This window comes from Glandiceps talaboti, chromosome 4, assembly GCF_964340395.1.
Source record: "Glandiceps talaboti chromosome 4, keGlaTala1.1, whole genome shotgun sequence".
NCBI classification, from domain to species: Eukaryota; Metazoa; Hemichordata; class Enteropneusta; family Spengelidae; genus Glandiceps; species Glandiceps talaboti.
The window spans coordinates 24,299,217-24,314,956 of NC_135552.1; the positions used below are offsets into that span (position 1 = coordinate 24,299,217).

General features: G+C 35.9%; 1 protein-coding gene across 1 annotated transcript in view; it reads right to left on the bottom strand.

The window, feature by feature from the left end:
• The window catches only part of LOC144434369 (growth factor receptor-bound protein 14-like), a 45,884-nt gene extending 37,545 nt beyond the window's left edge, over positions 1 to 8,339 (bottom strand). Inside the window, exons 1-2 of the mRNA XM_078122820.1 lie at positions 8,311 to 8,339; positions 4,982 to 5,146 (exon numbers count right to left, since the gene is read on the bottom strand). Coding sequence (XP_077978946.1) covers positions 4,982 to 5,108 — 127 coding nt within the window. The 5' untranslated portion in view covers positions 5,109 to 5,146; positions 8,311 to 8,339. The remainder of the gene's footprint in view (positions 1 to 4,981; positions 5,147 to 8,310) is intronic.
• Between the last annotated feature and the right edge of the window lie 7,401 nt (positions 8,340 to 15,740).

Below are 15,740 nucleotides of genomic sequence, written 5' to 3' on the forward strand. Positions count from 1 at the left end.
ACACACACACACACACACACATAACGGCCAATCAGTGTTTCTGCCATGGCCGTGACCTTTTTTGACCGAGTCAACCATAATGTTGTAATTCTTAAACTGCCAAATATGGGCACCAGATCATCAACAGAGTATACCTCCAAAAACATCCCAATCAAATTTCAGCTCCATTCACCAGGTAGTTTTCAAGATATAAGTTTTTGACCAAAATTGAGACTTTTAGACCTAATTTGCATATCACTGATGGGATCATCAATACATTTTCATCATACACATCCCCAGATGCATCCCTCTTAAATTTCACACTCTGCCCAATAGTTTGGATTTAAAGATTTATGATCAAATAAGCAAATATTAGACCTAATTTGCATACCACCGATGGGATCGAACAACTCTATGTCTGCAAATCCCTATAACATTCTCGACAAATTTGATATATTTTGACACCAAAAATGAGATTTTGACCCAAACAAAACACATGTGAATCATTTTGCTTTGAACAATTTCCCAACTACACAACAAATGAAATGTCCCAACCAAATACCAAAGCAATCGGTCTGGTGGTTTTTGACTTTAGGATTCAGTTCTTGACATGCATGCACATGTACACACACACTGTCACAGACAGACAGACAAATTACACAAAGCTGCCAACATTATATGGAGAGCAATATTTTTTGTGTAAAATCTACCAGGGTTCCCATCTCATTTTACCTGGGTTCAGTACCAGTGTTTTTGCTAAGGGTGGTAAGTAGTTGAAATCTACCAGGGTTCCCATGTCATGTTACCTGGGTTTCCTACCAGTGTTTTTGCTAAGGGTGGTAAGCAGGTAAAATCTACCAGGGTTCCCATCTCATTTCACCTGAATTCCCAAACAAAATTACCATAGCCTCAAGTCTATACAGAAACACTGCTATTTTTATCCCTTTCTCCTTTTCTGTATCGAGGTTCTCCAACTTTATCAAAAACACTGGAGATTTTATATTATTTTCAGTGCACATATACATATATGATACTAGATGAGGTTTATGCAAGTATAAGTATTTACTGAATAAAATAATATCTAAAGCTGGCTCATGTCCCTTTATGTTCATTTTTATGCTAAAGAATATTGCCCTGTTCCACTTAGCTTGACCTCTCTTTACAAACACACATTTGTACCATACAAAGGTTATCACAATATTGAAGCTTAAAATGTATACATTTACAGCATTTATAAAGAATCAACAGACTCTTTAACATCCAAAATGGAACACAACCTATCGACACATTTCTATACTTGCCAAACATGATGCTTTCCCTGACAGCAGGTATCAGAAGATGTCCAGATTTGACAAGAGGTTCGTTCTACTCGTATGGACACAGAGTACAAGTGAAGTGAATGAATCAGGAAATATACCACACTAATGAAGTGTTCACAAGTATTATAATTAGTTGGTTGCCATGGCATCCTGTAAAACCTTGTGTGACTGAAACGTTTAGTGATTCATCTCAGTAACAAACAAGACAGTTGTTCAGAAATATTAAGTTTCTATGGTTGATTTAACACCAGTATATTCTGTGTCAGCATAATATATAATATATATTATTATATATTTATCATTCAATCATGGTTTTTTTTTGTTAATGTCACATCATTACATACGTCCCTATGTTGTTATGATGGTCAAATGGTAAGCGTGGGCGGGCTCTGAATCCACAAATTGCAGGTTTTGAGTCTCATTAATACTATTTATTTCTAAATGGTCTGTGGCAGCCGTAATCAACCCAGTTATATTGAATAGGGACCTGGCAGGACAGATGTTGCTATGTCAAGGATTTAATCCGATATTGCAAGGAATATGTTCATACACATAGCTTTTAAACCCCTTATCCATATCTATGACATCTATAAATACAGTATTACTTCATTTTCACAAGGGCTTTTATACCATGCATAAGCCGAATCATTATCTTTGAAAATAATATAGATTATATACCATCATTCCATATGTTATGACAATGTACTGGTTCTAAGTCTTGAAATACGAGTCAAATGTTCTAAATTGCCATTATTTCCCCTCTTTTTCATGAATTATGCTTGAGGAGGTATAATTTATAATATTATTCCCCAAAATTTTTCTTCATTCAGCTGGACAATACATGTGACCTAAGGGTTTTATAATTGCGAGTCATAGTGACAAGGCCCCTTAGGACACTCATATTTTCCTTGGCTAAAGGAAGGAAAGATTACAGGGGATGATATCTAAGTACCAGTTTTCAGGTATCTCTATAGAACGCCAATTTGGTACTTAATATTGCTAACTTCAATCATATTTAACAATAATTACAAACGTCATGGCCCTAAGTGTTAGGTCAGTATCAATTTGCCAGGCATGTCCACAGAAAGTCATTCTGTATAAATTATGTTACATCTATAATATTTTTTGACAATAATTATAGACAGCTAAGGTGCTTGCTTGGACTGGCTGGCTTATCGACAATAAATCATAATTATTCAGTATTAAATGACAAAGTATCGACTAGTTAAAGTCCCTGGTAATGAAGTTTTATGGAAGCGCTTTTTGTGATATATAGGCTGCATACAAATGAGTGTAAATATGAGCTTTGCTGACAGCTACAGTTTAAATAGAACTCAGAAGCAGAAGAACCCAAAATCTATTCATCTTACACATCAGTGTCCCAACAAGGCTGTTTGCATCTCAGGAATGTATTGTATACATTTTGTATATCTACTGTGAATCTTACTTTGTATTATCACAACATTTGCAGTATGTTTGATACCACACTTTTGGTTTCACACATGTACATTGAAGTTCACAATAGGTCTGAAGGTGCAAATATTACGACCGAATTATTATGTGAATGTTTCTATGATGAGTATGAATTGCGATTTAAATTGGCACAAAATTAGGGATCTTGCAAAAATCGTAACATTTGACATCAAAGCAGTAATATTTCTTAGCCTTGAATCAAGTCGTGTGGGAATTTTTGTTTTCAGTCCATTCCCCTACAGCACCTGCCAATTTGCTGTAATGGCCATGTTCACTGAAACCTAAAATTTTGTTACAATATCCTGCAAATCCATTAGATACATCTACTATGTCCATCGTGAAATGTATCCTTGATATGTGTTTACACATAGTATAGCTCAATCCTCCGAGTTGGTTCTAATCAGGAAGTGATGCTATTGATATCAAATTCAAAACCAAATAAAAATATGTGCCTTTTTTGGCCATAGTTCCATTAAACTTAGTAAACAGTCGCTAGCAAAAGAACAGACATTGTAGGGCAATAGTGAAAGAAAAAAATCACTAAATGACTGGATTCTAGGCTATACATACATATCCCCCTGAAGCAATATATGCTGTACTTGCCAAGCAACTATCCCAGATGTTGCTGTATCTGAAATCATGTCATGAATGATGAACACTTGTGTACATTGAGTGCTGCAATATGAGAACTTTGCAATGTCACAATTGAATCCTATCTAAAAGTGTGTGCATATTCCTACTACTAAGGCAGTGTAACCTATATATTCCAGTCTTAGAACACTGTGAGGTTAATTCTTGACTGCAGGACATCCAATTTTATATTATATTTTTATTAGTAATAATGCACAAAATAAAGATCATAGTTTATGAATTTTGATTATCTTTTGTTATATTTGTAATTTTTGGTTATATTTATTTTTTTCCATTTTTGGTACCTTTAATAATTACCTTGGACTGATTATGTTTAAATCAATAAATTCTACAAATTTAATACCAAGAATCTGTTATTCCCTCAAAAACATATCTAAGATATAAGCAATGTTCTGTGAATCTATTTGTGCAAAATGATGAAATCCTGTTTTGTTGACTTCCAGCTCAGCTTGGTTTCTTTTCATGGCCGTCACACATGCCCCATACAAACATATACAGCAACCTAAACGTGGCATCACTTTCGTCAAGAAAACACATTTTTTACACTGTGACTACAATTAAGCAAAGACGTACACTTTATTAGGTCTAGGGTTTAGGTGGGTTTTAACTGTGGTTTTGTGATACATCAAGTCTCAAATATTTTTACATATTTTATTTTTAAAGATTTATATTTACAAAACTCCAAGACATAATATTTCAAAGAGTGGGCTGTGCAAATAAGCTTGGTTCTTGAAAGCCACAACAGTAGGTATTACGCATGGATTCTAATCCTATATTTAACAACTATGACCCCATGTAAAAGGACCTACAAACAAGAGGTCAATGTGTAAGGTCAAAGTTCAGGTAACTGACATGCTCTTAGTTTTCTTCAAATAATTCGATTTAAATTTGCATACAGGTGGGAGACCAATTTGAATAATCAAATGTGGTGATGGAGACGTATATGTATGTGTGCGTTTCAAATCAACTACCGTATATATGTTATCAAGGAATTCATTTCTTAACTTACCTTATATACCTTACAAAGTTACAGTTACAACACAAACACAGTTCAACTACTGACTATTGATCTGCCATGATTGACGATCCTCTTCAGTATGATAAATTCCCTATACACATGGTGACTACTGATCTCTAGGTGGCAGTATGATCAGCTGATTCTTTTTTGAAGATAGTACGAAGCATGACACACTTGCATCTGTTGATTTTAGGATGTTGTATTATCTAATGTTGATAGTACTCTCTAATGATTGATGTACAGCGTCAATAATGAAACAGCATCCAGTGTCCACGTAGACAAGCATAGTAATTTATAGTAGACGATTGAGCCACCTAAGCCTATTCTTAACCCTAACCATACCCTAATGCTAACTCCCTAGCTCTGATACAAGTGTGTGTGCAGTTAGTTTGTACAATCTGGCCACTGTTCTACTCTAACTTGCCCAGAATCTCTGTCATGAAATCCTGAGGTCAATGTTTCTTTACTAAGACCCGCATGTGTTTGATTGTATAAACTTTGTATTTTATTTGATTCATAGAGCTGAATGAATCATTCTCACCTTCTTGACCTCTGCTTCCTGTTTCGTTGTTATTTGCAGTTTCATGGAACGGAAATGTCATCTGTAGATCAGCAACCATTTCATTGAGATTATCCAGCATCTGGTCAAACTTCTCAGGTCCTTCCATGATTACAATTCACAAACTAAAACTCCCTGACGAGCTTCCTGTTATGTAAAATAGTAATAAACAAACCAAGGATTGGTTTAAAGGCACAGTTTGGTTTAGGATTACGATTAGGATTAAACAGTTGTCAGGCAGAGGTATAGTCTATCTGCTAAACTTCGGATGTACTTCCGATAGAATACGACACACGACCGAACATCGCTATCGAGGATGGAACATCCAAGGTCTAGCAAATGTCATCAGGATATAAATAACTGCCAATCAGAGAACCATATTAGCGACAAGCACAAACAAAGGACAATAGCTAATTTTTCATGCATATTCATCTTAAGGAGGGGCTTGTAAAAATAACCACCAATGCGTTAACTAAAATGTGTGAATGACAACGTCTACACACTCATCAAACACAATTACCATAAACCGATAAGACATAGTAATGACGTAAATGTGTTTGTCAACTCCTGCATGCAGAGATTGAATATATTAAAGTATATATATGCATACATGGCCCAACCCACCGCTCAATGTAATCTCAATGGAATGTCCGGTCTGAAAATGACATTTGCTAGACTGTTCGGGCAACCCCTCACTGCGAACTTCGTTCGCTTATACTATCAAAAGAAAGCCCGAACGTCTAGCAGCAAGACTAGCAGAGGTACAGAAAAAGTTGATACTGCACTAAATAATGATCCTATCTAATCGGCATGGCAACAGTGATGCAATATCACTAATAATAGGACAACCCAGGATTGAAACCCTGACTTAACGTTTCAACAACATTCAATATTTCAGCAAAAGGTTTGATATCCTAAAGTTAGAAACAGAAAGCAAAAAAACTGGTACAGCTCATGTACTGTTTCCTTTAATACCAGTGATTAATTTAGCACTGTGTAACATTTACAATATTGAATTATTCAATGCTTGGACAAATGATAAGGTTGAATTTCATAAAATGAAGTGGCTATACCCTTGCATCAATTTGTGCAAACTTGACTATGAAACTAGTGAACAATTTTATGTTAGCAGATCACCATCTCTGGATGCAAGTCATCTTTTTTCTTTCTATATTTCCTTCCTTCCTTCTCTCTCTCTATATATATATGGCATTGTAGCACAGCTGTACAGTTTTTAAAAATGTTTATCCATATGCTAGTCCATGCTAATAATAGGCTTTCATTTGCTGAATGACTATCCAGTTGCCTATCCAACCATGTTGCTATCTTTTCGATATACGCGATCATTTGGCTGTTGCTATGGGCATGGTCATGTTGCTAGATATATTTATTTGCATACATGTTCGAATGTTTTTGTTAACTTGTGTATGAATTCCTGATATTATCTATGCAATATACGTGATTATTTGACTGTTGCTATGGGTGTGGTCTTGTTGCTAGGCAAATTTAAATACAATTTAATTGAATGTTTGTTCAATTGTCTATTAATCCCTGTTATCCTTGTGAAACACACGACCATTTGGCTGTTGCTATGGACGTGATCATGGTTGCTAGGGATATTTGCATACATTTTTTGCCTACCAGATGATGTTATTTCAGCAAAATATACTGTCATTCGGTTGTTGCTAAGGGCATGGTCATTGTTGCTAGGGTCAAATGTTTCAATATAGTTTGAAGGAAATCTGCAGAATAACACTTCTAGAAACATCTCACTAAGTTTGTCTCATTGACCTTGAGTACTTTTTGAGATAAATTTTTGACCAAATTTCACATTTTTACACCTAATTTGCATATTACTGATGACATCATTATGTGCTTAATATTTCTTCATCTATACACCCACAGATGCATCCCTCTTAAATTTCAGCCCAATCTGCTGAGTAGTTTTGGAATTATAGGTTTATGACCAAAAATACACATTTTTAGTCCTCATTTGCATATTACTGAGGGAATCATCATGTCATGAACAATCTTAATTTACTCACATCTAAGAATGTTCCCACCAAATTTCATGCCAATCTGCCCAGTAGTTTAGGAGTTTAAGTTTTTTGACCCAAAACCCACATCTCTGATGCAATCATTTTCATTTGAACAATTTCCCAACTAGACACTTGAAGTGACATGACCACCAAATATCAAAGCAATCGGTCCGCGGTCCAGCAGTTTTTGACTTTAAGTTGTTTACACACACACACACACACACACACACACACACACACACACACACACACACACACACACACACACACACACACACACACACACAGACAGACAGACACTTTGCCATACCTATAGCACTACTGAACCTTCAGTTCAGTTGTGCTAAAAATCTACCTACCCCACCTATCCTAAAATTGAGTGTAATCAGCACCACACAAATATTTTTTATTAGGCCTTTAAAGAATTATAGCTAAGATGAAGCTTCACTTGTGTTCCCCTTTAATGTCAAGCCAACATAAATAACTAGCAACCATGTCATTCAACTATATATATGTAGGAAGGCTTCAATTATTTCTGGTATAGGTTCAATTCCCAGGATATACTGCACACAGATTTTTCTCATGACAATTATTTTAACTACAGGACAGAAATACAAAATAAGACCCTGATTAAAATTAGTTTGAACATTTCAAAATTGTTACCTTCAAAAATAACTTCCCTGAAGGACTCCCTTGTGAAAAACCACAAATATCTAAGATTTTTTCCAGATATTAAATAATGATTTTTTCCAGATATTAAATAATATAACACATCCAAGAGAATTCATTATAGTTTGTATATTCATTGCTCCTGGCAATCACATAACTAATTCTCAATTGTTGTGACTTCATAGAAAAAGTTCGATTAACAAAATAATAATTTTTTTTTTCTCCTGAAAACTTCAAATGTACATACTTTTAATGTGTTATAATTTATTTATATATGTGACCATGACAATTTCATTAACAATACCATGTACATTGTCATTGATTTTGAAATACTATTGACACTGACCATAGAGAATGGGCGATCAGAAATACTTTCACTGTTACTTACCACACGCACAGAATACTGCTGCAGTTCAAGGCCATGACAGATTCTTGGCATAATATATGACAAAGGTCTTGGATTAAGTATATATATGAACAAACCTACAACACGTACGGTATACTGATTACAATTACTAGTATTCAGATTAGTTCATGGAAACACCATGAACATGACAAACATATTACAACATTAAAACTTCCTATAAACATATCATAACTCACCTGACTGAAAAACACTAACAGAGGGGAGACACACAGGCGTATATTTCAAATTGATGAGCCCACAGTTCAAAAGTAGGGCACGCCACGAGTACTCCAATACACTTTGCAGAATGCGTTTGACGGCGGGGTCAAAGATGTCACAGTTACTACTGTACAGTTACACAAAGCCCATATTTTCTGCTGCTGTGGATACCGTCAAAGTGGCTTCTGTAGTTATAACTTTCGATTTTCCGATCGCTGCTTATGTTTCTAATTATATTTGTATGCGTGGGTGAGTTAACGAGTCATGACACAAGACCAGGCAAAATGTCACCGACCAACAACGCATGTTACATTTCAGCTCTCAACGGTACACTGAAAACACGCCCAAACGTTTAAATTTCTTCAACTTCAGTTCAGATCCTCCAGGTATTAGAAAGCGCGTAATGATTTGTCACAAGGGATACTATAATAAGAAGTACAGAAGTGCGGTAAATCTGCAACTTACACGTAAAGTTCTCGTAGTTTTGTCGACGGTTGTGTCATCGTTTCATCATCATGCGCTCTGTACTGTTTACTATTTACATGGGAGACGTGACCCCAAGGTCACTGACACCTTTCGCGTTATTGCCTCTAGATGGCGCACATATACCCGCGCCAAAACGTTTTCTTTGGCGAGCTTGCAAGCTTGGTGTCATATCACTTCTATTTCTAGCATTGATTGTATGTTTTCCGTTTTTTATCTTCTTTTACTGTAGAACCAATTTAAAATCGCACAAACTGCGCGCACACTCTCTAATTGATACCACGTGTCTTATGATGCCTTAGTAAGGAAGCCTTCAGTAATTACATATACATGAGGAGAGCCGGGGAATTTTTAATAATATAAATATTGTGAACAGGGTATGGGGGGGGGGGGGGGAGGTCATGTTCAAGCTCAGACCACGTTCAAGAGAACAGGAATTTAAAGAGGGCCACATTCTAGAAATGGAATCGGGGATCCTTAAATACATCGGGGGGGGGGGGTGATCATATAAATAATAAAGTTTATAATTATATTTAACAACAGACCGGGCTTGATTTCCCGTGAGACCCCCTAATGTAATTATTGAATGCGCCCTTGGGGCATCCATCAACAGCAACGTCGTAATATTACATATAGTGTAAAGTGTCCATATATGATATATAGATGACGAATGGCTATATTTTTGGACTTTTAATTTAACAACAACAACAACAACAACAACAACAACAACAACAACAACAACAACAACAACAACACTATTTGTTTTTCATCTTTAAAAAAATAACCTGACCAACATAGCCTAAGTCCGTGTAATAAATTCCGATCGATGCTATTTTCACTTTGGTTATGTCAAGGTTTCTTTCTTAAAGAGAGCGATTTTCTTTCAAATCAACCACTAAGCACGGAAAGACGCTCGAAGTGAGATGGAAGTTGCGCCAGACAAACGCGAACACCCGCAGGTGACTGCTCGACCAAAAATAAAACGCGTGCATGTGTTACTTGCAGTGACGGTGACTGTCTTAATCGTTGGTATTCTCGTCGCTACTGCCTCGCTGGTATATTTCCTGGTACTAGAAAGGAACACAGGTAAGGAAGTCGACCAAAGATTAAACTCGTTATACTACCAAACCAGAAAAACTATGGCGTTTCAATTAGGCGGCATGGTGCTTTTTACATCTATCACAACGTTTCTTTGTTACCAATTCCACAAACAAAATACAAGCACTGATAGCGCGTGCACACACATGTGAACACAAATCAACATTTTTGTCCGTGAATCTTCCTTGTCTCACCCAACAGTAATGTTGATTTGTGTTCACAGTGAGATAGAACGTATCATTTTATATATTATTTCGCGCTATCAGTGTCTGTATTTAGTTTTATGTAATTTATAAAAAAAACTTGCGTGAGATGTAAAAACAAGATCGTGCTGCTTGCTAAAACTGTATGGTCACTCTGGTTTGCTAGTAGTACATCGAAAACTTTGTTCAGTATCAACGCATACTTATAACGGGTATAGTGGTTATGAAAAGTGTTGTTGTTTCGTTTTACATAATAAATCGATCAATATAATATCAATGACCAACATTATTATTATTTGTTGTGTTGGGCAAATAAAATATTGACTATGTTTGTACCGCAATATGCTTTACATATTTTTACCTACTGTATTTCCTCCGTTTATCAACCGATCGTTTCCTGTAACAGGCAGAAATATATATCAGAAATGTGTATTTCACAATATAGGATTGTGATCATATCACTTTTGGTGCACCGTGAGTTGTATAAAATCACCTTCAAGATCGTTTTAAGGGTTTGCAGTTTTTAATAAGTTCAAGTTGTTCTATTCTCAATGTTTTTTTTATATAGTTGATGGAGAATCCATGTCTGAATTGACAACGAGTACGTCGAACGCATTCAGCGTCTCAACACTATGGACCGCAGAAACATCTTAAAGGGTCGTCGTTCTCTGTCACAGGTAGGAAGCTCAATAATTTACTACTGTGAACAGTATATCATCGCCGTCAAGATTATGTTAATGTTTGTAGGTATATGAATGAGTTTTGAGTTGCTTTATTGTCAGTTGTTATATTACAAATGGTGTAGTACCCGGGCCTGAAATGACAACCAGTCGGTCTATCGTGACAGTCAGCGTCACAGGTGGGTAACTCTACAATTTAGTCCATCAGAGGTAATTTTATCCAACAATGTCTACGTTATTAGATGTAGGTAATGTAACCCGAACAATTACCACACTTCAATAATTATACCCAACAATTTTCTCCTAGGTAACGTAACCCAAAATGTGCCTACATCGTGGATGAAATCAGTTTCATACCCTAGAGATAATATAAGTCCATAACTTATGGCGTTCAGTATCAACTCATAGTGGACCTAGAAGATTTTGACGACATGACCGCCTATGCACTGTATGAATGGTTTGCAATAAGTAATGAAACCGACAACTATAAACTACGTTTACGATCGTATCAGGGTGGAGGAGCAGGTAAGTGTATAATCTATGTTGTTAGTCCATGATAAATTGGGTACAACCTTCTGCAATGGTTAAACCATAAATAAAACAACTCCTTTATCCAAGTTATGACTTTATCGTTTCCAAGACCCTCAAGTGACGCAACGCACGCATCTTTTATCTTTAGAGGCGAAATGTACATTGCTTTTTGTATTACTTTTGTAAAGATTGAATGTAGTTTAGTCTTTTAATTCCACTTTCTGAGTGTTTGTAAATAGGGTAATCCTGTAGACATCTCAAATAAATAAGAGAAAATAATAGTATTACAGTTGCAAACGGAAGGTTTGGATGCAGTTTGTCACGGATTGTTAAAAAAGGGGTGTTCTTGTTTGCTTTATTTTGTCTGGAAAGGGAATCGGGGGTAAATGGATTCGAACGAAATGTCCATCATATTGTCTTTGCTTGTCCATTCACGGGGGGGGGGGGGCGCTTAGGCTCAATTGGTTATATTTACGAAAATAAAAGGTAAAAAAAACCCCCAAAAATGTACAAAATGATATCAACCTTGATAGAGATGACCGATAATGTGACTAGAGATCAACATTAACGTATCTATGCAACGGAAATTAACACCTTCATTATTTTATAAACAGCAGGAATCTCTGGTAAGAGAGTAACAACTCAGTACATATATAATGCAACCAATGGCAACACACTACAACTCAGGCAAATTAAAATGTTCGTATGAAAACAGTTGTCTGACAGCTATAGATAAAGTAGAATAGAAAAGAATAATCCAATGTAAGTCTTATGGCTTCAACGGATGAGATAAAACTAATGCTACAACATAGGATTTAAAGGGACCATATGGATGAAAATGAGTGCTGTAGTAATTAATTTTTAGTTTACTATGTTTCTCCATTTGATAGAATGATATACATGTATAATAAAGTGCCCCAAGTCCCTGTTGCAAAAAAAACCCCAAACAAACAAACAAACAAACAAACAAACAAACAAACAAACAAAACAAAACAAAACAAAAACACGTGTAAAAAGTTTGTTTACAATCACTGGACGTACAATAACAAACTTGTTCCATAAATGATATTTTTTATTTTTTATTTCTTTGCAATTGTGTTGAATACATGAGTTAAAAATATAGACTTGGTTTGAGAAAAATACCGTGGAGTTGTTTTATTACTCCAAAATTCAAATAAATACTTATTTCTCACCAATATGACCACTTTATTACCTGGCCTTTATCATTTCACGTGTTGTCCATTTCAGGAGACGGCCTTGGTTACCACAGAGATCATGAATTTTCTACGAGAGATAGGGACAACGATGAATGGTCCTACATGTATGTATCATGTTCAACTCATCATCTCGGGGCATGGTGGTACAACGGATCCGGAAATGACATATGTGGGTCGACCAATCTGAACGGCCAATACCTCGTAGGAGAGGACGAAACATATTGGTATTGGTCGTCTTCTTTTTATTATTATTATAATACATATTATGATGATGAAACAGTTACATGGTTCGTTTGGAAAGGAAACGACGATTCTCTTAAACGCGTTGATATGAAAATAAAACCTGTGATGTAGGCAATGCCAAAGTTTGCACCTTGGAAATAAAAGTCTCAAACTTGTTCAAGAAAAGTTAAACCAACCCCAGTTAGAATCAAGAAAGAAAATCAGGAGTCACAGTACAAGTGTTTTTTTGGTGTATTTATGTTTTATTTATCTAAGTAGAAATTATTTCAAGAGTGCTCTTAGAAAGTTTGTTACTAATTCACCATAGACAGTTGGTGTTTAGTATTGTTCCCATCGCCATTAGGCGACAAAAATATAATTGTAGGTTTTCTCTGAAAATAGGGTGGGTAGGTTCGAATTTTATTTTATATTATCACAGCGTTTTAATTGTTTTCATTTTTGTAAAATATTGCGCTTCGACCAAAAAACAAACCGTCGAAATGTCTGTTAGAATACCCCTGTGTGATAGTTTAATGAAATATGTACAGACATCACTGGGGAAAGAAACACAGACGTACATGAATGTCAAGAAGACAGAGAATTTCTTAACCTTTTGTTTTCGATGTTAAAATGCTTAGGATCGGCGGCTTAAAATAGGGTTCTCGGAAACACACGTTTTTTTTTATTTTGCCTTAGTACTAGTAGATACAATTCCTTTGCTCTCTCTGAATGGGGACTGGCCACTGATAAACTTTGTTTTAGCTATTGGTCAGTCCCCACTCACACTGTTTCAGGCCAAATAAAAAATAGTGTGTTTACGATAACATAGTTTAAGGCCCCGACCCTAAACAGTTTTTTGCAGACAAAAAGGTAAAATGGTAACAATTTACTTCTATTTCCGTCTTTGCCTCATCTGTGGTCGTTTAAAAAAATTGTATTCCATAGAGAAACCAGGTATTTTTAGACTATAACAGTACAGTCTGCATAATGTGTTCGTCTACTTAACTTATAATTGTCTTCATTTACTTCATTGACTCCACAAACTCGGAAGCATTTTGACCGACGAGTATTTTATCTGAAATTATTAAGATTTAAAGGAAAATAAAATAAAATTCCGACCTACCTACTCTATTTTCTGAAGTCATGTTATCGGACACAAGCATTTTTTTTATTTTTGCCTTACATGCGTCTCTTTTATATTGTGACTGAGTTACTTTATTTCGTGGTTGTATCGATATTGATATTCTTTACTGAGTGACCGTCCAAAATAAATAAATATCTGAAATCACTTTCAATGCATCTGTCCTTGATGACCAAGGACTTTACTTTGTGTTTGAATTTGTGCAAACACAAAAATGTTTTATTAAAAAATGTAAATAAAGATACCGATTTGACTGAGTCAGCGTGCACATTCAGAGTTGTTTTCTTTCCTGGAACCTTGTATGGCGTGAAGCCCATCCACTCTTATATATAATGGTATGTGTAGAGAGGTACGTGTATGGTTGTGATGACGTGACGCTATTAGAGTGACGAGTGTGTACAGGCACATCCGCTCCAAAAACATAATAATGAATGTCGTGATAGCACTACAATCTACATAAGTTTCATTCCCTGGCTATCTAAAACGATGCTATATACAACTTCCTCAATTCCCCAGGGGATTACGCAGTCTATAACAGCCACTGTAAAAGCATAGGATTACATTTTTCATACAGCACTCCTGTCCTACCACATGGCTAGGTTGACTTGAGCAAAGTGATTATTCAAATCTTGCCCATGATTTTTAGCCATTCAGAAATAAATGACAGCGGCGAGGCTGGCAACTTGTAGAGTTGACCGTTCTAACTGATCATCGTGACTTGTAGAAATACTCCGATCCCACTTTCGAGCTGATAATTTAATTTGCACACGCACAGACAAAATATTAGTATTAACCCAAGATTCATCGTTCTTATCAGACTGCTTACATCTGTGTTTGTTTGTTTGTTTGTTTGTAGGCTTCCGCACGTGCAATGATACGGATCATGCGCACAACATAGAAACAATTTGTTGTCATTCACGCAATAAAGTGACAGAAGGCTTGGAGTATCTGTAACATGTATAGGTACGCCGTGACGGGGTGCCCTCACACATCGTTCAACCCCTCCAGAGAGGAGGCCGATGAGGGCGGAACGACACGATGTATCTTACAGTCTAGGCGCGGAGGTACCGGTGGGAGTATGGAAGTATATGTAATGTATTCGACTATGTCTAACAATGAAAGCAATCTTGTTAACTAAAATAAAATGATGGAATTTTTAATGAAGTCTAGCTTAATCTAACATTTGAAGAAAAAAAGACAGTTGCGGGAAATTGATCACATATCTTGCTTATTAAACTAGAACATTAGAAGTGGCAATTTATGCTGACGGCCAGAGTTTTCATCTCACTTAAAAGCCCTATCCCCTCATAAACTTAATCATTTATTATATATTTCATTGAACTGGTCCCTAAAAATTGCACCCCAGTGAGTAATGAGGTGACAGCCAATCAGATGACAGAAACATGTGCGACTTAATTGGTATGCAAATTACTCTAATTGTATATTACTCAAACGAACATTTTAATACCAGTCACTTTTGAAGCGAGAGCTGGGTGATACGGCCGAGAACAGTGGACAAAGTTTTCAGAACACGGCCGATACAGAGCATGCCTAGCAGAAGAAATGGATTTACATATACATAAGCAGATTTTTCTTTTAATATTCGGTATAAGTATAATCCACCAAACGTTATCTCAAGTGTAAGTATTAATTATAAATTTCATTTAATATATATCGGACGTTTAATTTATGAATATCTGTGTCGAATTCTGATGACACCAGTACGTCAGTGTACTGTCAGTTAACATTATTTCGGGTTTTGTTTTGTTAAATTTTTGGGGAAAAGAGAAATCAGTTGACCGAAAAGCGTTAATTTCTTGCACTCCAGTGAAA